The sequence below is a fragment of the Silurus aristotelis genome, assembly GCF_946808225.1.
Source record: "Silurus aristotelis genome assembly, chromosome: 9".
Lineage (NCBI taxonomy): Eukaryota > Metazoa > Chordata > Actinopteri > Siluriformes > Siluridae > Silurus > Silurus aristotelis.
Window position 1 is genome coordinate 21,901,977 of NC_139582.1, and position 25,541 is coordinate 21,927,517.

Genomic DNA, 25,541 nt, shown 5'->3' on the forward strand with positions numbered 1-25,541 from the left:
CCTGGCTTCCAATTTATTCTAAAACCATAAAAAACATTGCTCCAGCTCACCAGGCTCGGCTAAGGTCATCACTTCATCCCCATAGGCATTGCTCCACCCCAGCTTGCAAGAGATTTAAGAAACATCAAGAACGTTGCTCTGCCCCCAAAGGTGTCACTCCGGGTTGCAAGAGATCATTGCCGGGCCCCCAAAGGTTTCGTTCTGCCTGCTGGCTTGCATTGTCCTCCCCCTGATTTGCAAGAGATTAAAAACCATCAAGAATGTCGCTTTGCCCTGGGTTTGGCAGAGGATGATGCTCCACGCTGAGGTAATCGCTTCGCCCTCGGTTTGCATGAGGCTCCACCCCCGGTTTGGAGGGGATTAAAAAAACACCATCATCGCTCCATCTCCAAAGGTGGTGCGCCACCCCTGGCTTCACCTCTGGCTTGCATGCTCTGCCCTCTGGCTTCCTAGATTCAAAAACCATCAAGAGCATGGCTCTGCCCACCGGGCTTGGCTGATGTTATCACTCCACCCCCAAAGGTGTTGCATCCCCCCAGCTTGAAAGAGATTCAAGAACTTTGCTTCACCCCCAAAAGGTGTTGTTTAGGCATTAAAGAGATTAAGAAATCATGACAAACGTTGCCCCGCCCCCCAAGTTTGGCAGAGGTCGACTCCACCCTCCATGCACAGCTGAAGTACTCGCTCCGCCTCCTGGTTTGCAAGAGATTCTAAAACCATAAAGAACATCGCTCTGCTCGCTGGACTCAGCTAAGGTCATCACTTCATCCCCAAAGACGTTGTCCCACCCCAGCTTGCAAGATTCAAGAACCATCAATGCTGAGGTAATCACTCTGACCCCCCAACCCCACGGGTTTGCAATAAATTCAAAAACCACGAAGGACATCGTTCAACCTCCCTGGCTTGCTAGAGATTAAAAAACAATAAAGAATGTCGCCCACCCCGGGGGTTGGCTGAGGTCATCACTCCACCCCACGAAGGCGTTGCTCCGTCCCCACCTTTTCCACGTTTTCCCACCTTTAAAATTATTTCTCTTCCTTGGACAGCTCTCTGATCTTCATATTGGTTTATCCTTTTTAAAAATGAAAAACCTAAAGAGTAAAAACCACACCTCACACGTCTTTTAAATAAGTATTATCTAATCAAAGAAAACAATAATCCATGTTTTGTCCAAATATTGCTGTTTTATTTTGGTGCATTTTCCTTTATCATTTATTCCACAAAAGTCCCACTAGGGTTGTTGTTTTGGACTTGATGTTCAGACAGTCTTTGGGTTTGTCTGGGGTTTTACTGCCACCATTAGGCCCAGTTGCAGCGCAAGCTTGGCAAAGGATAGAAGAACAGAATGTTCTGTATTTGTATCTATTTCTGCAGCAGCCTAACTGATAGCCTGCCCACCTTTTTATCTGACATGAAAAAAAAAAGAAGATTAAAACACGTATTAAAGAGACTGCAATGCCAGGAAAACGAACAGAAAACACAAAAGCACAGAAAATCTCAACAAAACCATTCTAAGCAACAATGCATAAATGTATTCCTGAGGTTGTTTATGGAGTAATATATGCCATAATAGGAGGACATTTTTCAAGTCACATTAAAGAGAAAATTAGTGTTTGCTATTCTCCTGTAATGGCTATAACTTTGACTGAGATAGAAGAAATTGCACAATATGACATAACCTGTTATCAAGTTACAGATCTTGTTTATTCATTTATCAACAATTAGTAATATTTATTTATTTTCACTGTCAGCTATTGAGCAAATTCCACGTGTCCTGACAATAAGTCTTGTATCTAAACACAGCATATGTGAACACTAATCCATTTGCTGTCACATTCCTACAATTGTCATGGATTTCCTGGAAGGATTGCATGTTGTTGGTGGACTCCAGACTTCACTTGAGGACAGACACTCTAGAACATCTGTATCATGCATTCTCTGGACTTGCCTACACCCACCCACTTAACTGCAAAGACACAGAAACATCAGTTAAAATCAGCCAAGGTAATGAATGTACTTTCTGAACATGTTCCTGACATGTTTTATTCAAAGCCATTTGACTTACTAGGTACATCGATGTGATTCTCCACAAAGCGGATGTAGTTTTGGGCTTTGGAGGGCAGATCATTCCATTTCCTGGCTGCTGAAGTATCTGTCTTCCAGCCAGGCAAGGTCTCATACTCCACTTCAACCTTCTGCAGTACCTCCATATTAGCTGATAGTCCAAAAACAATGCAATTAAATAAAGTGAGTAGACCAGCTAATCACATGACCAACGTACATTGCATTATTACACATTGCTCTTGTTGACATCAACTCTGTGAAACTTAAATAATACTTAAATATTTCATGTCATCTGTACAGTGCATTTGTTATAATATTCAGACCCTCCTTCAAGTTATGTTGCAGCCTGTTTCTACAGTCGTTCGAATGAATTTTTTTTCTAATGAATCTACACCCCATAATGACAGAGTGAAAACAGAATTCACAAAATGTCTAAAAACTACAAACACAAATTTGTAAGGTCCTGTCAAGTAGACACAAACATGAACATGATGAATAGGACATGTGGCTTTGCGTGATTACACGACAGCTGTACAGCTGTTATCACTTAGGGTGCACTCACTTTGATCGGCAGCTATTTTGACAGTAATGGCTGTTTGTTGAGGACAGTAAATCTATACTGCTATAAATGCTGCACATGTACTACTCTAAAATATATCCACATTTCTTTTTTTCTATACTATTGTCCCTTGAGAAGAAATACTAAAATGGTTGCTGAAATGTAAGGGGTGTACTCACTTTTGTGAGTTACTGTAAATCTTTTGTAATCAGTGTTTGTGGTCACATTGGCATCACTTGACTTGTCATTTTCACTTAGTTTCATCGTTCTTTTACTTAATAGCTCTTATTACAATAATATAAATTGTTTGATTGCCACTCAAGAGGTATAAAGTTACAGTCTGACAACAATTATAATATCATTCAAATGCCTCTGTTCACCACATTTAGTCTTAACTACAATGTACTGAGAGTGGATAGACTAGCATATCTAAGACTGGGAGTGCTCCAATATAGTTTCCACTATTGGCCAGGGTGATAAATGATAATGCTAATGCTAAATAACAGCGGATAGAAGATTTTTTGGCTGCAGTACTCTGGCTAGATCTGCTGTGGCGACCCCTTATGGGAGAAGCCGAAAGAAGAAGAAGACTATGTCGAGTATCTACAAGGTGCATTTGCAGTCAAGTCAAGAAATTTGGACATTTTATAATTTTGTCTCTGCATAACAACAAAGTACATTTAAAATAAAGCAATTAAAATGTTATTGATGCTCAGCTTTTATTCATTGTGTTTAACAATTTCACATATTGCCTCCATCATCAAAAGTAATTGGACAAAAAGTAAGAGCCTAAAATCAAAGGTAACTGAAAAAGCTAACACGAACTTGTTAACTATTTTAACTTTTTCGAACAATTTTTTATTTTTTGATGCAAATCATTTACAGTGATACCCAGTTCTATTGGCAGCCATACATTCCCATACAATTACACTGCCACCTTGAATGACAGGCAGTGGTGGATGAAGTACACGGTAAAATATTACGCCAGTAAAAGTGCTCGCTTTAAACTTTCACCTGAGTAAATGTACAAAAGTAATTGTCTTCAATTGTACTTAAGTATCCAAAGTACTAGGATTTATTATGGCTATCTTCTTCTTTTGGCTTCTCTCATTAGGGGGCGCCACATCGGATCATCCGTCTCTATACCCCCCCCTGTCCTCTACATCTGCCTCTTTCAAACCAACTACCTGCATGCCGCATATTTGATTTGGCACATGTTTTACGTTATGTCTATTAAAAGAATGATATGAATGAGTCAAACACTGATTAATATCTATTATAATGATAATGAGCCCAAAACCTTTTAAAAAAAATTCTTTTTAAAAAATGTTCTGCTTGCTGTTGAACTGATGCTGAAACTCGATGTAGGTGACGAGTAGATACCACCAAGAGGCAATCAAAACAAGTTCTAAACAGAGTGTGGGCTCTACACCGATTGGTTTCTTGCTGTGTATTTGGCAGTTAAGTTTTTTCCACGCATTTGCAAAAAGGAATGAGTGCTTTTGCAAAATGTAGTTGAGTAAAGAGGTATTGGACTTTCAAATGTAGTAAAGTTAAGTTAAAAGTGTGAATTACATGTATGTAACGAATTACATTACTGTCCACCACTGATGACATGCAATCTGGAGTGCTTTGGATCATGAGCCCTTCGTTTCCTTCTTCATACTCTTCCCTTAAATTTATTATTGTACAAGTTTATCTAGGTTTCATCCGTCCAAAGAATCTGCCCCCCAAAATGGGCAGGCTTTTGTAATGTTTTCCAACAGCCTACTGTGGAATTCTTGCTCTAAAGTGATACCTGTAGTTTGCATTTAATTTAATCTGTCTTGGTAAATTGATTGGCTATATGTTGTGAAGGGTTTTTTTCTTGACCAAGAAAACAATTCTGTAATTATCCACTTTATTTGTTGTCCAAGGTCTTTCAAACATTTTGGTGAGTTTCCAATGCAATTCTTCTTTTTGAAAATTTGCTGATTGTTGAAATTCTAAATTGTTGATTTGGCCACTGCAAAAGTTTCTTCTATCAGGTATCACATTTCAGACTAACCCTAACGAGGGCCTCCTCGTCATGTAATTCATGTAATAATATCATGTAAACAACTGCGAGTCGAAATGAACGCTGCTTATCAGGGATAGACATATTCATGTCCAGGTCCTCGGCATTCAGTCTACAGTTTGAATCTGTCTGGCAATATTGGGGTCGCCATTTCCCATAATGTGGAAAAGTCCTAAGCTTGTGTTATGTATTTTACTAGAAGTTAAATAAATCTCTGTATGTACAGACTGATTAATCTTTTCCACAGTCCCAACAAGTCCCACTTGTTGTCGCTCCAAACACACCCAGAGTGTCCTACTGTCACCACTGCACTTCATCTAAGGGAGTCAATGTTTCAGAAAGTCATTCCAAATCCTGGTTTCATCAGATCATAAAATCTTATTTCTTATTGTATTCTACTGAAGAGTGGCTTCCTTCTGCCCCCCTTTAATAAAAAGGCTTGCTTAATGTAGTGCTGCACAGATTTTGACAGGTTCTCCTATGTCCACACAGGACCCCTGGAGTGACCTTTAGATTCCAAGTCACGATCCCGACCATGTCCCCGCTGCTCAGTATGTCTGGGTGAGTAGCACTAAGTCTAGCTGGCTCTTGTTTTATTTATAAATGATGGAAGCAACAATCTTCTGTACAGCCATTAAAGCTTTTTTGGTTCTCTTTTACTGAACATTTAGTAGGGCTTAATATATATATACAAAGGTGTATTTTTCTGATTCATCCACTGACTTACATGTAAATTTTCAAGTTGAATTTTGAAGCTTATAAAATTTTAGACTTAATAGAATGCCTTTGTATTGTAAAAATAAACCACCTACATCTACACATTCATCTCTAATGTAATTAGATGATTCTAATGCTTTCAGATTTTACCTGGGAAATGGGGAATTCTTTTGCCATTGAGTTTGTAGGCGACACCCACTTTAATCTCATCCAGCACATCAAGAATATCCAGTTTTGTCAAAGCAATTCTGAAAAAAAAACTAATAAATTAGCAATCCTTCTTGCTCACAATATACATTTTGCACAAGCATCACTAAAGTATTGCGTCGCTCTGGATAAGGGCGTCTGCTAAATGTCGTAAATGTAAATGTATTGCTGCATGATCGTAGAATTACAAATGTCATATACAAATACGTAGTAAACGACTCACGCAGTGAAGCCGTTGATCATGTGAGCATATCTAAGGATGACCAGGTCCAACCACCCACAACGTCTCTTCCTGCCCGTTGTAACACCAACCTCATGACCTCGTGTCTGTAACAGCTCCCCTACAGCCTAAATGAGAAAAGCATTTAACAAATTACTGAAATTTCTCTAAATTGCTTGTTTTACTAACACTGTTATTTACTTTAAATAAGACACATCATATACCTAAGGTGTTCCATATATGACTTCCTGAAATAGTAACAATAGTAATACTTTTCTCATGTTATTGCCAGTTCAGAAAAAGGTTATGTAATTGCAAGCAAGTCCTGAAATATGTAATCTTCTTTTAAAGCAATTATCAAACACCACCAACAACCGCAACATTCCTGCAACTTAAATAGTTAGTAAAAATATAAAGATATTCTATTTTATTTAAATCATTTTATTTATAGAAAGCAAGTAAATAACTAATAATCAGCAAATAGACTGCTGTCACATTCTGAAACTAACCCCCTGGCACAATCTCAAATCTCAAGTGATCTCCTTTTTATGTGATGCATATTAGGGCACTGAAGCAGTTGGTGTACTTGGTTAATCCTTTCAGTCAATGATGAATGAAAGTCACAAAAACGGCAGCATGTATGGAGGTTGTTAAATTGCAGTGTCTTCAGAAGCGTAAACGTTTCATACAAACGGGTGCTTTTTGAAATCTTAGTTATTATTCTGTGGGGTTTCTGAGTTAGAGGAATATAACCGAGACCTTTTATTGTACTTTGATTAAGTTGGAACACATGCAAATGTATTAACCCTGGCACTAATGTCCGAAATGTAAGTAACAATTAGCTTCACCAACAGCTTAAGAAGGAGTTTCTGTTTTTCCTAAAACTACAGCAAACTACTTTGTTCAGTGTTTACTTATATTTTGAGTATAAAGTATGACAGCAACTGTCTGCATTCCATCCTCTCTATGTCTTCCATATTAAAATGTTACTATATCTTATAAAGAAGGGATTCTTGTAAGGCTGTTAAGACCAGTTCAGTGTTGCCCATGATACCCATGAGCAGGCCTGTATGTGATTCAGACATGAGCACTTACATTGAGTTGTTCTGTTGGAAAGGCCCCAATGCCCACTCTAGTGGTGTAGGCTTTTGCTACCCCATACACATCTCCAATGTTTGCTGGTGGAATGCCAAGGCCGGTGCACACACCACCAACGGTGCAGTTGGATGATGTCACGAATGGATAGGTTCCTAATCGAAACACAGGGAGTCCCTTTATTAGTGTTATGTGAGATTGAGTAGGTGATATACATGCAAAACTGTAAGTATCAGGGATGTCATACCAAAGTCAATGTCTAGCAGGGCAGCATTTGCCCCCTCCACAAGAATATTCTTCAGGGGTCCATGAATAGCATCATACATAAAATACACTCCATCCCTCACCATGGGCCTTATTCTCTCTGCATAATCCTGAAAAAAAAAAAAAGAGGTTTAGGTTGCATAAACATTGTATTCATGTTTGTATGCCGCAAATCTAGAGTCTTCCCAATCAGACTTGCCTTTAGCCTTTTTAGTTCACTTTCAGCATCCACTTTAAGAGCTGGATACATGGACTGGTACTGCTGTGTCAGTTGTCTGAACCTTAAAGGTAAAATGCAGAATCAGTATGAGTTTAGATTCTAAGCAGAACCTTAGAAACTCTAATTATGTGCTGAAGCGAAAGAAAATTACTTGGTAGAAAACTCTTTAAAATCTGTTAGCAGGTCACAAATTCGAAGTCCAGTTCGCGAAGCCTTGCATGCGTATGTTGGTCCAATGCCTTTCTTGGTTGTTCCTATGCTGTTATAAAAGATCAGAAAGTTCGGAAAAAATCCCTTCATTCATTAAGCAGTTTTTGTCCTGTTCCTGATTCCTAATTCAGCAGTTGCCTTACTTCTTGCCTTCCTGTGCTTGTCTTTGCACTTCTTGCATTCCATCCACAGCCTGATGGAAATCAAAAACTAAGGGAGTACAGAGCTTTGCATTAGCATAATTTAAAAAGAAATCTGACAGGGTTTAATACTGTTTTAACACACCTTTTTGTCTATTCGGTGGACGTGTGTAACACATATATTATGTCAATTTGTCATTTGTGTTAAGAAAAGTATAGGAATTGACCAAACATACAAATATTATACCTATATGAGCTCTATCAGAGATGATGAGTCTTTTCTCCCATCCTTTCAAGCCTAGCAATGGAATGAGATTAAACAAAAAAAATCAGTAAAATCTCAGGATGAAGCTGATACCACACTACATCTGACAAGGATTTTACACAGCATATTTACCAAATTAACAGGAATCTGCAATAAGAATCGAATTTCATAAAATCAACACAATTTGTCTTCGCTTTCGTCTTCGCTTTCATGCAGAACATAGCCAAGGTCATACACACCTATTCCACAGACATCTCTCAGACCAGGGCTCTGGTTGGTGATATCAGATGTTTATGCTGTTTTTGCCCGAAATCCAATATTCCCCTGTACCCATCTTATTTAGAAATATTCATCACATTACTAAGTATACTAGTGCTAGTTTACCTTTCTTCTCATTTTTTTCCATCTCTTCAAAAAGGCCCGGAAGGTGAATGACCACACCGTTACCTGTGAGCGGAGAGAGGAATGAGTATAGATCAAAAGCAGACAGGCCATCGTAAGGCACTTCATACGCGTATTTTATCTTTTATTTCTTCACATGCACCTTGTTCCCCAACAAAAAAAAAAATCCTTCTCTATTGAGATTAGCAAGAAACAATGGCTTCCTGATTAGATAATCAATCGTGCTGAACCCCTGAACCCCAAACTCATTATCAATAAATAAGTTCAAACTAAATAAAACCAAGTCAACTCCAGTTTATTTCTATAGCGCTTTTCACAACAGACATTGTCTCAACGAAGCTTTACAGAATTTAAGAGTTAATGTGAATGGTGTGTATTTATCCCTGATCACAGCGGGTGACTGTGGCAAGGAAAAACTCCCTTAGATGTTATGAGGAAGAAACCTTAAGAGGAACCAGACTCAAAAGGGGAACCCATCCTCATTTGGGTGACATCATTGGGTGCCGCAAATGTAAATGTAAATATCAAGTAAGATTATTATGTGTGATGTCCTTTTACAGTCTTATACAGTCATTAGAGATTATCCAAAGTTCTAAAACCCATTTTATTCAGAGGGAATTGTATAGAAGACATACAGAGAAATATAATAATTTTCACTGATATGAGTTTTAAATGTCAGTGTTTCGCAACCTTTTTATTGAAGATTCTCGCTGGTCCTTAACGACACCCCCCCACCCCATATAATGTGTATACATTAACATGTAATTATAATATATAATATATAATAATAATAATAATAATAATAATAATAATAATAATAATAATAATAAGTGCACTATATAACAAACAATTACAAACAAATTTTTTAATTACACCTGACCATGTGCTTTTTAAAACACTCCATTCAACATTCATTCTCCATTTGGTGTTATATTGTAATAACATCTACTCTTCTGGAAGGATGATCCACTAAATGTTGTGAGTGTGGTTGTGAAGATTTGTGCGCATTCAGCTACAAGAGCATTAATAATGTCTGGTGTAGGGTGAGGAAGCCTGGGGTGCAGGCAGCGTTCCAATTCATCCCTGAGGTGTTCAGTAGGGTTGAGGTCAGAGCTCTATAGCAGGCCAGTCAAGATCTTCCAATCTAACCCATGTAAACCATATTTTCAAGGAGTCAGCTTTGTACACAGGGGCATTACCATGCAGGAACAAGTTTCTGCAATCATGGTTAAACTGTAAACTATTCACAAATTTTATTCCACTTACACTCAACATCACACTTAATTTGTGTCTGTATGATCATTCTGGGGTTTTTTGAACCCATTGATGCGCAACACAATGCAAAAAACTTTTTTTGGATCGTGGATATTTGTATGCTGTCGTCTCCTCACTCTCACACGTTCACTCAGGTTTGTTGACGGTGGTGTGGTGGGTCGTCTCTTATCCCAGAGATCCCTCATGTCTGTGTTACTTTCTGGTTCTTTCTTTTAGTTATGCTGCCATAGCGAGTCTTGCTGGAGTCCCAACTGCACAGTGATATTAACTTTCATACAAAAATAAGGACACACAATAATCCATATGCTTCTCTTCCTGTCACCCTCTTCTCTCTCTCTCTCTCTCTCTCTCTCTCTCTCTCTCTCTCTCTCTCTCTCTCGGTCAAGTTAAACTTGCTCCTGAGGGGTTCTAGTGACCACTCTTCCTGCTCCTCTTCCCTCTGTGGATCTTTCCACTTCGCCCAGGCCTGCCTCTGGATAGTGTCCTCTTCGAATGGAGGCCACTCTGTGCAGATCTGTGGACACTCTCTCTCTCATCAATGCCTTGGGTGGTTCCATGAAATTCCAGAGTAAGAACGGGCGCTTTGAGGATGGATTTGGACTGTAGTTAATGTCAACAGTCTAAACAGTTACTACACTGACTCAGGACTACAGTTTGTATCTGATCACCATCACTGCACCCCGCAACATTGTTTATCTGTAATAAATGGACATTCGGTGCAACCCAGATGAGGATGGGTTCCCCTTTTGAGTCTGGTTCCTCTCAAGGTTTCTTCCTTATACCATCTCGGGGAGTTTTTCCTTGACACAGACACCAGCAGCTCGCTCATCAGGGACAAACTTACTTATAAAGAACATCTTACTCATTTTTATCACCACTATATCTGTGTGTTATGTTCATTGTTAAAAGCGCTATACAAATAAAAATGAATTGAATTGAATTTACATTTTGGCACATTTTGTACTGTAGTATAATGAAATGAACACAACTTTGTCAAGTGCTTTTAAAACCAAATTGATCCTCTTCAGAGAGGCAACCCCCTGCTTTATATTAAGCTGTATCCTGACACCCTCTGGCATGAATCATCTTATTATAATAGCACACTCAGTGTTATTACTTACATAATGTTCAGAAACAAGTTTTCCACACTGAGAAATATTATACAACAGCTGGTGAGATACCATGCACACGTCTCAGCTACTCACCAATGAGTGATATACATTTGGTGTTGATGATACCACTAGGAAGGAGATGAAAGTCATACTCTGTCCCTTCGACCACTACTGTGTGGCCTGCGTTATTTCCTCCCTGAAAGACGACATAAACATGATTTTTACATCCATAAACTATCCCTAATACCTTGGCTACCCAAAACCCCAATCCTTTAGCTTATTTCTACCTGAAAAAGTTCTATTGACCCTTATTTGCACTTTGCCCTTTTCTCAGACCTGACACAGATCCAATCAGAAAGGATAGAATCCAAACCACTCACTCCCCCCACCAACCAGAGCTTACAATGTGGGGCCTATTTTTTTAACTGCTTTGGCCAAGCAGCTCACTCCAGTCTCTGAGCTAAGTCTGACTTGGCCTTCTCACATGTCAAAGCAAGCCTGCAAATGTAAACCACACTCACTTGTGAGAGGTTGTACCAAAGCCTGTGACTGGCATTTAATGAGTTTATGGGCATCACTGTTACACCTTTCCAGACTGGAGTTTCTGTTGGACACAGTGTAACACCTGGGATAAAGACTTCAGCTGCATTTCTGTTAGTCTTTCTTGGTGTGAAACCATCTGAAATAATCTCAGGACCTAATAATAAATGAATGCCAACACAATGTTCTGTGAGGCAATATGGGGTGAAAAAATAAACTGTTATATAATCGTTTCATAACAGAAAAATAAAAAGTCAACTATTACTGTAGAGGAGTTTAATATTCTATTTTATTTGTATATCACTTTTAAAAAATGACCAAATCAGTTTACAGAAATAAATATAAATAGTAAATTTATATAATGTGGATATTTTAACTTGACCCCTGGGGGACTTCATTTTGAGAATCACAGCATCATGTAGCCACTGACAAAAAGTCATTTCCAACTATTCCTACTACAAATCTTCCCAGAACACTGACTAATTAATCAGACTTTAAATTAAAAATTCAATTCTATTTACATAAAAAAAAAAGTGTACACAAGTTTAAATACACATGAACTCACCTGACATCTGCAGACGATGTCAGACGCTGTAGCCAACAAGTCCACCACTTTTCCCTTGCCTTCGTCTCCCCATTGCGCTCCGAGCACCACGGTCACTTTGTTGCCCGACTCTACCCGGGGTCGTTTTGCCACTCCGGAGGCGTTTATGGGCTTGCAGTGGTCGTTCCCTGAGCGACTCGACGACATTCTTACTGGCCAAAGCACCAACAAGTGACTAAGAGCGCAGAGTATCACTGCACTGAGCGGAATAAGGTGCGCGCATGCGCAGTGACCTTATGGCGAGTCAGCGCGTTGAGTCGCACAAACTCAAACACACGCGCACTCGTTTATACTGCTTTATAACTGGGTTATAGGCAGTGCTCGATTGGGGGTGGGGGCGCTAGGGGGACCCGGGACCACTCATTAGGCATTAGGGACCCCTCATAACAAATAAAAAATAGACTTAGGGGGTCCCCAAGATTATTTTTGTAAAAAATATATGAACTACACAACTGGCCCCCCATAAGACTTAACTTAATTCGCGCACTTACTATAGAACATCTTATGAATTTTTATCACCATGTTATCTGTGTAAAGCTGCTTTGAGACAATGTTCATTGTTAAAAGTGCTATACAAATAAAAATGAATTGAACTATAGGCATTACTTTTGCAAAGCTCTGTTTCTTTTCCTTTGTGTGAAACAATATGAAATGTCTAAGGACTTCAAATTGTTAACTTCAAAATAACATGAGACAATCTGGTGTGACAAAATCCCCTTTAAAAAATATGCTCGAAACGTGGTAATGTATACAGAGTACACTGCTCAAATACAAAAATTATTACCGTTCTCTTTTTCACAAGTGTTTTCAACCTTTTACCTCTTTACCTTGTTTGCTTTTATATGTTCTAGAAGCTAAAGATTTTGGGTTCAATTGAGTAGGACATTCTACCCTATTTGTTTTTCTTTTGTAGGTGGACCTCCCTTGGAGTATGAAGCCTAAAATTATATAGTTTATTGTGCACTCTTTTACTTTTAACTGGGATAATCATGTTTTAGAAGATTCTGGTAAAAGTTGAAGTACTGACTACACTTGTTCCACTCAAGTTAAAGTAAAGAAGTTTATGCTCTGATATGTACTGAAGAAAAAAGTAGCCTTTACTTCTACATGTTTTAGTGTCATGCTGGTAACTGGACCTCACATCATATTAATATATTAATACAAAAGGATGACAGATTTTGTTATTTAATTAAGGTATCCAGGCTAAACATCCGCCATATAGAACACAAGCTGATGATGATCAGGAATGTCTCTGTTTTCAGTCATGTTTACATCGCTAGTCTACGTATGTGGTGCGTGAGAGCCTGGAAATGATACACCAATGGTAGGTTTAAAAACATGCAATAACAAGGAACAGGTTGATAGGCTGAAAATGGTGCACAATGAAAAGAAACAATATTGATCATGTCACCAAATAAATAAAACCTAAAGTAATGAAAAGAGTAATGTAAATTAAAGTAAAAAGTTGTAATGAAATAAAAAGTTGTCCAAACAAAAAATAAGGAAATTAAGTACTTAAACCAGAAAAACTTAAGTACGACATATTTGTACTTCATTACTTTTCAACTCTGCTAGCAAGTGTTAACAGGGCTAATACTTATGCTAAACAATTGTGCAAACCAATGATGGAATCAGCTATACACCCACGTGTACTGAGTACTGGGTACTGAGCATCTGAGAGTGTCTGACTAAGAAACTGATAATGCCAGTGCTCACTTAAATGAAAGAACTAAATCTTGGCTCAAAGATTGACCCAAGCCTATACTGCAAAAAATAATTCATGGGGTTTGTAGATTGCATGAAATTTAATAGATAATATTTATTTAACATAATTAAACCCAGCCATTAGGGTTGCACAAGCCAGTGCACTTTTAGTGCCGGTCTCAAGCCCGGATAAATGGGAAGGGTTGTGTTAGGAAGGTCATTTAGCGTAAAACATGTGCCAAATCAAATATGCGGATCATGAATCAGACTTATGAATCGTTTATCAACGACAGCCACAGGTATTGTTAGCCAACAGGGCACCGAAATTGGGCTACTGTTAGCCAAAGGAGGAGAAGAAGAGGAGGAAGACGTCTACAGAGACAGCAGAGGAAGGAGAAGTGGAGGTGAGTGGAGGTTGGTATTTTAAATGTTGGCACTATGACTGGTAAAGGGAGAGAGGTAGCTGATATGATGGAGAGGAGAAAGGTAGATATGTTGTGTGTTCAGGAGAAGTGGAAAGGGAAAGGGCCAAGAACATTGGAGGTGGATTTAAATGGTTCTTTTATGGTGTTAATGGAAAGAGAAATGGTGTAGAGGTGATCCTGAAGGAAGAGTACAGTAAGAGTGTAGTGGAGGTGAAGAGAGTTTCTTATAGAGTGATGACCGTGAAGCTGGAAGTTGAAGGGGTGATGATAAATGTCATCGGTGCCTATGCTCCACAAGTGGTTTGTGAGATGGAGGAGAAGAAAAGATTCTGGAGTGAGTGAGATGAAGTGGTAAAAGGTGTACCTAGGAATGAATGATTAGTGATTGGGGCAGGCTTTAATGGGCATGTAGGTGAAGGGAACAGAGGTGATGAGGAGGTGATGGGTAGGTATGGCTTTAAGGAGAGGAATGTAGAAGGGTAGATCGTGGTAGATTTTGCTAAAAGGATGGAAATGGCAGTGGTAAATACATATTTTAAGAAGAAGGAGGATCATAGGGTGATGTATAAGAGTGAAGGAAGGTGCACACAGGTGGACTATGTTCTATGTAGGAGATGCAACCTGATGGAGACTGTAAGGTGTTGGCAGGGGACAGTGTAGCTAGACAGCATTGGATGGTGGTCTATAGGATGGTTTTGGAGGTGACGAAGAGGAGAAGGAGAGTGAGGACTGAAAGAAGAATAAGATGGTGGAAACTGAAGGAGAAAGAGTGTAGTGTGAGATTCAGGGAAGAGGTCAGTCAAGGGCTCGGTGGTGGTGAAGAGGTGCTGGATGATTGGGCAACTACTGCAGAAGTGATAAGGGAGAAAGCTAGAAAGGTTCTTGGTGTGAAATCTGGAAATAAAAAGGAAGACAAAAAGAGGTTGGTGAAACAGAATTGAGATCGACAGAGTGATGAGAAAAGTAGGCAGAAGTACAAGGAGAAAAGGATTTAAACTGATTAAGAGGAACTGAGCTGGAAATTATGTGCTGCAAGTTAGTGAGGAGAGTGTTGAGAAGGTGGAGGGATTATTTTATGCAGCTGCTGAATGAGGAAAATGAGAGAGAGAAAAAATTGGATGGTGTGGATATGGTGAAGCAGGAAGTGGATAGGATTAGTTTGAAGGAAGTGAGAGCAGCGATTAAGAGGATGAAGAGTGGAAAGTCGGTGGCAGTGGAGGTTTTACCCAGGAAGGTGAGAGGATGTCTGAGGAATGGAGAAGGATTGTGCTGGTACCGGTTTTTAAGAATAAGGGAGATGTGCAGACCTGCAGTAACTCCAGGGGAATAAAGTTGATCAGTCACTCCATAAAGTTATGGGAAAGAATAGTGGAAGCCAGGCTGAGAGAAGAGGTGACCATCTGTGAGCAACAGTATGGTTTCCTGCCGAGGAAGAGCACCACAGATGCCTTATTTGCTCTGAGAATGTTAATGGAGAAGTATAGAGAAGGTCAGAAGGAGTTGCATTGTGTATTTGTGGATTTAGAGAATGCGTATGACAGGGTGCCGAGAGAGGAGTTGTGGTATTGTATGAGGAAGTCTGGTGTGTCAGAGAAGTATGTGAGGGTGGTGCAGGACATGTATGAGGACAGTGTGACAGCAGTGAAGTGGAGGTTGTGAGGAACAAAAGGGGAAACCTATCCTAAGTTGGGTGATATTAAGAGTGTGATTATAGTCTTTAAAACAATACAGAACACTGGAAAGTGAGAACAGACATGAGCACCGGAATGTAAGATTATAAGTAATGTCCTTTCTACAGTCTTATACAGTCAGTTGAGGTTATGGAACCAGGTGCTACTGAGCAACTCATAAAATAGCTCAACATTTGAGATCATCACAGATCCAACACCAGCTTCTCCATGCCAGAGCCTTTAAACACTCAAAGAGGTCCAGTGTCCAAACTCCACATGAAGTGGGATCCAAATGGCGTTGGTACGTCTCTAGATGGTTCAGGATGTTTGGAGGCATCTACTTCTTTAAAGGTCCATAATCTTCATGAGGTAGGACACGACTGGAGCTGGCACAACCTCAGGATCCCTCGGGATCGGTAGAGAAAGAGAAACAGTGGAGAGGAATTAGCATAGCTGCTGTTCATGATATTAACAAGCACAAATTGATAATGTGTATGTGATCAGATGTTCTGGAGCACAAGGTTATGATGTGATATGTGTAGGCTTTGCTAAAAAGATACGTCTTTATTCTGCACTTAAACTGGGTGTGTCTGAGCTCTGAACACTGTCAGGAACGCTATTCAAAAGTTTAGGAGCTAATTGTGAGAATGTTCTACCACCTTTAGTGAACTTTGCTATTCTAGGAACCACTAGAAGTCCGAAAATCTCAAAAAGTGTGACGGATTGTAGCATGTTAGAAGACTGGATAGATGCCCAGAAGCTAAACCATTTAGTGTTTTGTAAGTAATTAGCATGAGTTTGTAGTCGATTTGAAAGCCAGTAAAAGAGCAGAAGTAAGGATTAGATGCAAAAAGAAGTAATGAGTAAAGACCTGGAGGGCTGTGATTTGCTAAAGGGTTTTGGTTCTCTCAGACAAAGATTTAACAGACAGCCATCAGAGTGTAGTGTAGATGAGTGGCTTTTTAAATATTTGCACGAATCTCCTCAAGTAGGTCTAACATAAAATCGATCCTGCTAGGACTGTGCAGTAGTGCAGCTGATCCACTGTCATAACTGTATATATAGCAAGGAAAACATTGATCTCCTCCTTTGTGCTAGACTTAGGAGAAGATTGGCTAGCTGTGGATGGATCTCTTAGATTATATTAGATTTTATTGTCATAATGCAGAGTACAGGTACAGGGGCCAATTTAATTGCAGCTGTCACACTACACCATAGCACCCTGGATGGCTTTTCTCTGGTGTCCTGTAGGCTTAAAATGAATTTTATAAAGGGGACAATCCTTTTACCAGTGCACTAGAAACCCTTTGTAAAACCTTTTTCTTATGCTGTGATTTCTAAAGCTACCCTGAACATTTAAACATAAAACATTTATAATTAATCAATAGTTTTTTTCTCTCAGGATAAAATACATACTGATCATGGATAGAGAGTGAGAGAGTGTTATGGTGAACAAGGATGGTTGGATCCTGTCATCTCCCCACTTTCTTGTGTTCACTTAGGTTTGTTGACAGTGGTGTAGTGGGTCATCTCTAATCCCAGAGATCCCTAGGTTACCTTCTTGCTCTTCCTTTAGGTTATGCGGTCATACTCCATTTCCCTACATTCTCTCTCTCTCTCTCTCTCTCTCTCTCTCTCTCTCTCTCTCTCTTTGTTAAGTTAAAAATGCCCTGAGATACCAGTGACCAGTGCTCCTGTCCCTTGATTCTTTCCGGATCCGCCTCATTCATCCTAATACCCTTCCTCTAGATGGAATTCTCTTCAATTGAAAATAACTCTGTTCAGCTGAGGATGGTTCCACATTAGCAGCCTAAAGATCCATGAAATTATTAAGCAACTCCATATGAAGATGGATTTTGACTGTAATTAATATCAAGTCTACTACAATGGCTTCAGAATGCAATTTGTGTGAACAGTTCTGCATTTAAGTGCCCATCATTGATAAGCACACCTTAACAAACATAAAACTGCAATGGACAGACTGTTGGTGCCACCAAGATGAGGATGAAATTGAGGTTCCTGGTTAAACTCATAGGCACTATTCTTAGAGGCACTAATATACGTTATAACCTATTTATCTCTGTAAAGCTGTTTTGGGACAATGTCCACTTGTAAAAGTGCTATACAAATAACTCTGAACTGAATTAAATTTGGCTATAAAGGGTATCACCTGACCAGTTGAGAGTCAGGGTGCATAATCTGGAGAGACCTTTCAGGCAGAGCAGCAGGCTGATCACCAGGCCTTTTCTTTTTTGCATTGAGGTAATATCTATACACCCTTTTTAGAGGCAAATCAATGCTTCTGCAAACTTTACGTCACTACACATTGTCCTCATTTTAAAATTGTATCTCTGTAAAAAATAATCTGTAGTTATCTGTAAGCACTTTTCAGTGCAATATTAAGATGCACCTGAAGAATCCTATATAACCATTACCTGAAACCTAAACTGGTTCAAAAGGTTTCTGAGAAATGACTGTTCCATGACAACAGTATTTATTGTGACTAATGCACGAAAAAACTTGCAGACAAGCTGTTAAATACGACCCCTTGCAGTTAGGAAACCAGAATCGGAATTATTATTATAGTTATGACTCATCATAAAAAAACATTTTGGTGCAAAAGCTGTTAAGTCTTATCTATTATGAAACTATCCATTAATATAATCATAAAAACAGCTTTATCAACTCCGTCATAACATTAAATTAAAAGTGAATGTCCCAGCAGTGATTAACTTTTAGTGTGTTTGCCTATAAAATGCATTTTCTTGAATGTGTATTAATATAAAAGACACTAGTCACACCTCGGGAAATACTTATAAATTGAACATTTATTCTTCCTTATCAGAGACACTGTGTTGATTTATTTTTGTTGCGAAACAATTAAAAGCATATTATTAAAGCTTGATTCACTGTCTGCTGCCATTAATTATAAAAAAAAAAGAAAAAAGTGTGAGCTTTTTTTCCATTTTTCTTTATGTCAAATGTTTGTCAGTTTATGTACATTACAACAACCACATACATTAACTGCTGTAATTTCATCAACCACTTTGCAACAGATAGGCATCAACTAATTATTTATCAACAATATTTTTCATAAATGACATCATACACTACCCTATGTAGTCAGTCATAAATATAACATTTGCATTATTACTAAAATAGCAACATAATATGTAACTAATATTCCATATAGGTTTGAAAAAATTTAATGATTATTTTGTACTCTCAGCAGTGCTTCTAGTGCTATTACAATCCACATCATATAATACTTTCTGTTCGCTGAACAGTAACTATACATTCAGTCTGATGAAATATTGAAAAACGTGAAATTCTAAAACTATTTCTCTTAAATGTGCATAACTCCAATATACACAAATCATTTGGATTTCTTTTTGTTTCCAGATATACATACTTCATGGACAAAAGTTTGTGGACACCCACCTATAAGATTCATGTGTTTTTTGAACATCCAAATCCACATTTAATCTTCATTTCCAGTTCAAACAACAAAGGTGCATTCAGCGCTCCAATTCATCCAAAAGGTGTTTAATAGGGTTGAGGTCAGAGCTATAGAGCAGGCCACGTAAGATCTTCCATTCCAACCCAGAAAAAGCATATATTTATAAAGGGTTAGGCTCTGTGCATGCTTCCTGTAATGTTGGAACAGGTTTGGGTCTTCAAGTTCAAGGGATTGAAAATTCAAAATGCTACTGCATCCAATTGCATGTCTTCGGTAACTTTATGGTAACAGACTGGAAACATCAAGTGTCCCAATACTTTTGTCCATTTAGCACACGTGTGTGTGTGTGTGTGTATATATATGTACACACACACACACAGCTCAGGCATAACATTATGATCACAGAAGTAAATAAAGAATATCTTTTCAGCATGGTGGGTGGGATATATCAGGCAGCAAGTGAACATTTTGTCCTTAATGTTGATATGTTAAGTGAAAAATGGATTTGAGAACATTTGACAAGGGCTAAATTGTGATGGTTAGACGTCTGGGTCAGAGCAGCTCCAAAACTGCCGTTCTTGGGGGCCGTTTCCAGTCTGCAGAGGTCAGTATCTATCAAAAGTGCTCCAAGGAAGGAACAGTGGGGAACCGGCGGCAGGGTCATGGGCGGCCGAGGCTCACTGATGTGGGGAGTGAAGGCTGACCCGTTTGGTCTGATCCAACAGACGAGCTCCTGTAGCTCAAATTGCTGAAAAAGTTAACGCTGGTAATGCTCAATAGGTCAGGACTGTTTTGGCAGCCAAAAGCAGACCAACACAATATTAGGAAGGTGGTCATAATGTTATGCCTGGTTGGTGTATATACACATTTGACATAGTGCACAAATTACTGAAATATTTTGCCACACACACATACAAAAGCAAGCTGTGTTTTGCTGTGTGCTCAGCCCTTGGTTTCTGGGTGTTTTGTATGTGAGAACAGTTAAAGGGAAAGTTGAAGCTGATCAGGATTGCACATATACAATTTGAGCTTCATCTCTTCCCTCGTGGTTTCCCTTTCCTGGGTCTTCCTGCAATGGTAATAAATGAATGAATAAATATAACACAAACAAATAAATCAGCATCATTAGCATTCAATTGAATTTCTTTTGATTCGAACGCAAACTTGAATATAAGTCTTGTGATTAATCAAAAAACAAAAAACATGCAAAGCAGTTATTTTATTCAGGTATTATATGTGTTTCTGCTCTTACTGGTCTGATTTTATTGGGTTTTTAGACATATAGATGTATAGATGTATAGAATATCAAATTTGTTGAAATTTGAATATGTACAAGGAAGACTCAAGACTAAATTTACTGCCCAGCATCAGACAGCTTCATCCCAGTCACAGCTCATGGGTCCTCCAACAGGATAACGACCCAAAACAACAATCTAAAAACAACTAGGAATGGATCGGAACAAAACAATGGACTATTCTGAAGTCGCTTCGAAACACAGAAGTCTTTTCTTTTATTACCACTTTATCTGTGTAAAAAAACCAGAACTGAATTGCAGTCTCATTGAAAACTACAGAAATCTGCAGTGACTGCCTCTAAAGGCTGTGCAACTAAAACATTAGGTTAGGAGTCCCTTCATTTTTCTCCAGTCCATATATTTTATTTGTTTATATATTATTTAAAATATTCTGTTAAATCAAATGCAAAGTCTAATTTCTATTAAAATATTGAGCGAACGATGATGGACGACAAGTATTTGTCCATTTCAAATTATTTCATTGAAAATTGTTTCTTTTTTTCATCGAGGGAAAACAACAAATTTGTCCACATTTGTACATACAGTATGAACTGAAGCGGTTATTAGTACCAAGTACATTAAAACAAAATTTAAATCCACCCATCACCTGGCCAGATTTTAATCCGTTATTAGTTGAATATAAAGTCTTGCCATAGACATAAAAGAAATAAAAGGTTTTGGAAAGGCAAGTTATTACATTTTCACAAATGTTATAATTGCAGAGTTAATTAACATATTAGTAAAGTAATCAGACAATTACTACCCACAATCCCAATGTTGGCATAGACGGGATTAAATAATGGGAATTGAGTAGTACTCAAATGTGTGCATTATCTCCTGCATCTCCTTCAGTTATCAGCAGGCAAAGGTCTAAAGAAGCTTGAAAACGTATAGAACAAGTTGCCCTTATTTCCACAGATAAGAAAAAAAGTTAATAGTTAAAAGTTAAAAAAAGAGTCGGACATTGATGTTAAAACAAAATGGCACATAGATTTGGTTATAATAGACGGGGTCTGGACACTCCTCCCTTCGAACCCTGTTAGTCACACGTCCACCGATGTAACCTACCTCATTGCAATACACAGGTCTTTTTATGCTTACTGCCTTCTTCGCTTTCATGCTCAGCTTTAAATTGGCAAAGAGAGAGAGAGAGAGAGAGACACTAAAGGACTGAATAACATTTATTTGCGTCCTGATAAACACCTGGTTCACAGCAGCTCAGGATTAAATAGTTGCATTTTATTTAAAAAAAAAAAATCACTTTAATCAAATACCAAGCGAAAACCCAAGACTGGTACTCGTTTGTCCAATAATGTTGGACGGCAAAAATAATACGCTAAAAACCGCAAATTCTCATTCGTCCTTGCACTTCGAAATAACAGACCGATTTTGGAAAACCACGTATTAACACTGTGATTTATAAGTTTATTCGCAAACAGCACATACACACAAATGCATAGGTTACCTTCTTTATTGCTTTTTTTCCTTCCTCGGATGAGCTTGTGTGATTTAGGCTGAGAGGAGGAGGAGTTAGTGGAGGCGAGGACATCCACACCATGTGCTCCGTCAGAAGAATCAGGCTCACGTGACATCTCGGTCGTATTCTTACCATCAAGAGATGATGACTTGTTGGAGTCTACTTGGGTTTTGCTTGAATGTATTTTTGCATTCTGTTCTTGGCCTTCTGGCATTATTTCTTCGCCGACCGTGCCGTTTCCTTTCACGTTCGAGTCTGTATGAGCACCAGAGTTGATGTTGGCCATGTTTTTGAGTGAGTCATCATTAGTTGCTTGGTCATCTTTGATTTGGTTATTATTAGAGTTACAGTTTTGTGTGCCATCTTTTGCTGAAGATGGGTTTACAATAGATTGAGGCACTGGAGAGACCGGTGTGTCCACAGAGGTCTCTTCTGTCAGTGAAGAATTCTTCTCACCTAGGATTTCAGTCAGAAGAGTTTCTACATTATCTGTTAAGCATCCTGGAACTGGGAGAAGCTCGGCTGATGGCGTGATCGGTGTAGCTGTATGGTTAGACAGGGTGTTTTCAGTGGAGAGGCCTGGTTGAGTCTCATTTGTGAGTGGAGCTTTATCAGTTGATGTGGCTGCTGGTTCTCCTTTGGGGCTGGTGGAGGAAGCGCTGACTAGATCGTCGCCGCTTGTCTCCTCTGGCCGAGGAGGGGGGTGGACCTGAGCGCCTGATGTGACTTCTTTTTCTGCACATTTGACACTTGCTGCTAAAAGAATGAGAGACATAGTCAGAAGAAATAGGATTTGGATTAAACAACATTTTCTTTGGGCTAAATACAAATAAATCTGCAGGGATGTACAAATCTCTGCATGCAAGAACTCTTAGGAGTTTTTGGTTGGATGTGGTTTTTATTAGTACTCTATTAGTATTTTTTTACCATCTAAACATTCCTTTGCTTTTAGTTTAAAAAGTCATCTAATATGTGAATAAGGAAAGCAACTGTATTTTCTATGGCTCTAATGGCATGTTGTCAGTCCCCCAATACTGTATTGAGAAAAGAGCTGCCAGTAGTCTTGAACAGTAACGGGAGGTATACCCATTACTGTGCAGTTTTTTATTTACACACACCACATCAAAACCTTTATTGTGTAGATCATGTTTAAGTTAACTTAATGACTTCAAACATAATAATAATAATAAAAAGAAAGATGAGATTGGCAGCATGCTATTAATACTCTCAAACAATCACCGAGTGATTAATATATATTTGAGCACAGCGGTTAAATGCCATAAGCCACCAATGAAGAGCAGCAGATGAAGCAGCAACTGCAGGCTATTAGTCAGGATGAAGGTTGCATGATTGATGGCAAATTCTAGCACCCCATGGCCAAGAGCCTGAACACCTTTTCACTCTGTCTCCTTTTATCAGGAGGGGTGGAGGGGGGGGGGGGGGGGTGCAGTGTATAGGCTAACAATCACTGGCACTCAACAGCAGAGGAGATGAAAAGGGAAAGTGATTTCAGGCATTTGGACCGGAGCCGTTGGAGAGAGATTCGCGTCGTCTTGTCCTTACCGGTGTCCCTATGCATTTCACTAGAGGGGGCACTTTCCGTTTCGCACCTGGGCCTGGTCTTTCTAAGCTGGAAACCTTTTCGGATGTCAGCCAGCAGGTTGTCAATGATGCAGCCATCCTCTTGAGGCACACCACCTCTTCTTACTATAAAAGATAAACAGATATACACTAGAACAGGAAATAGACCACGTCACTTTATTGAGAGGAGATTTCCTTAACACTTTTGTAAAGCAACACAAACACTTCAAGGAAATGTAGGAAATAAGTGCGCAACAAAAAGCATGACAAAACAGCCCAGTTCTCCCTTAAACGCATACACACACAAAAAGATTGTATGAACTTCAAATGAAAACTAGCACCTGATTTAAAAATTACCTCAAATATAAACATTTATAACATTGTGCTGAATGAAGTGCTATTTTATAAGCTGCCTGAAAAGCAAGATGGAAACCATGTGGTCATGTGACTCCAGCAGCCAGATTTTTTTTCATCCACCAATGCAAGAACAAAAATGTCAATATATAACTACAATCAGTTCATGCAATGGAGAATGGAGATGAACAGCAATTGAACGTTCTTGTGCAAGATATTGTAATATTCAATCTAAAGGTCAGACAAGTGGGGAAGTCCTTCCAGACTTGAGCAAGGTTCAGCATGTACTTACTGATCTTGCCGTTCTCTCCTTTCTGTCGCTTGGACTCCTCCTCTGCCAGCTGCTTTTTCCTCTTCTCAGCTTTGGCAGCTTGCTCCTTACGGATCTTGTTCTCCTACAGCAGAAACAAACAGGACAAGCAGAAGGTCAGCATGAGAGATGAGAGCAGGCTATTTTCAGTCAAGTGCAACACTATACAACAATCCCAAGATAGCAGCAACTATTATGCAGTTTTCCCCTCACAAATCATTCAATGATCAGATGGTATGAACAGACCGAAGAGATTACCTTCAATGCTCTGAGGAAAAGTTCTCGGAAGGTCTTGATGGAGCTAAAGAGTTCCTCTAGTGACAGCTGAGCAGTGTCCTCGCACAGGTACTGAGCCAGATCAACTTTCTTCTTCTCAATGTCAGCAAAGCAGTCCTCCAAAGCTTTACATGATTGAAGGTTTTCCTACAGATGAGTAAAAAAAAAAAAAAAAAAGTACACTGCTTCATACAAATGATCATAAATAACTTATCTGGGCCACGTTAGCAAGATTTACCTTGTAACTTAATAAAATAAGTTTGAAGGGTCAGAAATGAACACATTTTCAATCAATGGCTTCCTCCACTTCCAACAATAGCGTTCAACTCCCTACTGATCCCAGCGAGATGCTGAAGACTTTCATGCTAAACACTCTGTCGAGTGCCATCATGCTTTTATCTCCCAGGTTACTAACCTGCCAAGCACAGTCACATCATATAATTCTGGAGACAAATGTTTACTGTTTCTGGGACTTCTGGGTTAGAAACACCTCCAAACAACCACAGGATCACAGCAAAAAGGTTGGGTAAGGCCAGGATCACTGATTATCTATTAAACAAAGTCTATTATACATTTTTTTTTATTATACACTTTTCCACCCACCTTAATAACATTTAAAAATTGCTTTTGTACATCTTGCACTGATGAAGTTACTTTTTTCTCTGCCCCCTCTAAACGTTTGGAGAGTGCATTTGCCTCAGCCTGGATGCAGTCAAGGTTAATTCTGTTACAGAATCAGATCAAAAACAGAACTTAGTACAAATGTTCATTTTCTTAGCAACATCATAATGAAATCAAGAGACGGTTTGCTGTGTATTCACCCTGCTGCTCTTTCACAGCATTCAATCTCCTCAGGTAGAGCCAAAAGCTCAGGATGGTTCAACTCTGCTTCCTGGAACAGCAACAAAATAACTTTGTCTTTAACAATCATGAATGAAATATTTCTGTGTAGAGTAACTGCCCCTATCTCAAGACTATCATCATTGGGAGTGCTTCAGTATTCCGCAATTAAAACAATCCTACTGCATTTACATTTACG

General features: G+C 39.0%; 2 protein-coding genes and 1 long non-coding RNA gene across 12 annotated transcripts in view; 1 reads left to right on the top strand and 2 right to left on the bottom strand.

The window, feature by feature from the left end:
• Positions 1-1,164: 1,164 nt before the first annotated feature.
• Positions 1,165-12,218, bottom strand: adss1 (adenylosuccinate synthase 1). The gene is made up of 13 exons (XM_083550497.1): positions 11,912-12,218; positions 10,900-11,002; positions 8,402-8,464; positions 8,000-8,050; positions 7,756-7,822; positions 7,554-7,661; positions 7,382-7,463; positions 7,166-7,292; positions 6,919-7,073; positions 5,827-5,951; positions 5,547-5,644; positions 2,066-2,215; positions 1,165-1,966 (listed from the first exon to the last, which is right to left on the bottom strand). Exons 1-13 carry the CDS (start codon positions 12,095-12,097, stop codon positions 1,914-1,916), a joined length of 1,368 nt encoding a protein of 455 aa, XP_083406623.1. The 5' UTR covers positions 12,098-12,218; the 3' UTR covers positions 1,165-1,913.
• Positions 12,219-14,774: 2,556 nt separating this feature from the next.
• LOC310731146 overlaps positions 14,775-25,541 on the top strand; it is a 124,448-nt gene continuing 113,681 nt past the window's right edge. Inside the window, exon 1 of the long non-coding RNA XR_014535074.1 lies at positions 14,775-14,957. This is a non-coding gene — a long non-coding RNA (uncharacterized lncRNA). The remainder of the gene's footprint in view (positions 14,958-25,541) is intronic.
• The window catches only part of LOC310731073 (inverted formin-2), a 32,497-nt gene continuing 25,515 nt past the window's right edge, over positions 18,560-25,541 (bottom strand). Inside the window, exons 16-23 of one of the 10 annotated variants that reach the window (XR_014535060.1) lie at positions 25,324-25,394; positions 25,106-25,226; positions 24,485-24,649; positions 24,209-24,311; positions 23,545-23,688; positions 21,970-22,737; positions 21,272-21,629; positions 18,560-20,278 (exon numbers count right to left, since the gene is read on the bottom strand). Coding sequence is in view for 7 of the 10 variants with exons in the window: in XM_083550427.1 (XP_083406553.1) it covers positions 21,767-22,737; positions 23,545-23,688; positions 24,209-24,311; positions 24,485-24,649; positions 25,106-25,226; positions 25,324-25,394 (1,575 nt within the window). In the remaining 3 variants the exon portion in view is untranslated. Of the gene's footprint in view, positions 20,279-20,995; positions 22,738-23,544; positions 23,689-24,208; positions 24,312-24,484; positions 24,650-25,105; positions 25,227-25,323; positions 25,395-25,541 lie in introns of those variants that run through there. The other 9 variants (XM_083550429.1, XR_014535061.1, XR_014535062.1 and 6 more) reach the window with 9 other exon arrangements.

What these genes read in the sequence shown, in the direction of transcription:
- adss1 (XM_083550497.1), bottom strand. Translation starts at nt 12,097, where the DNA reads ATGTCGTCGAGTCGCTCAGGGAACGACCACTGCAAGCCCATAAACGCC. An exon ending in CCTGCTAGACATTGACTTTG is followed by an intron (nt 7,074 to 7,165) that starts GTATGACATCCC and finishes TGTTTCGATTAG; the next exon opens with GAACCTATCCATTCGTGACA. An exon ending in AAGAATTCCCCATTTCCCAG is followed by an intron (nt 2,216 to 5,546) that starts GTAAAATCTGAA and finishes TTGGACTATCAG; the next exon opens with CTAATATGGAGGTACTGCAG.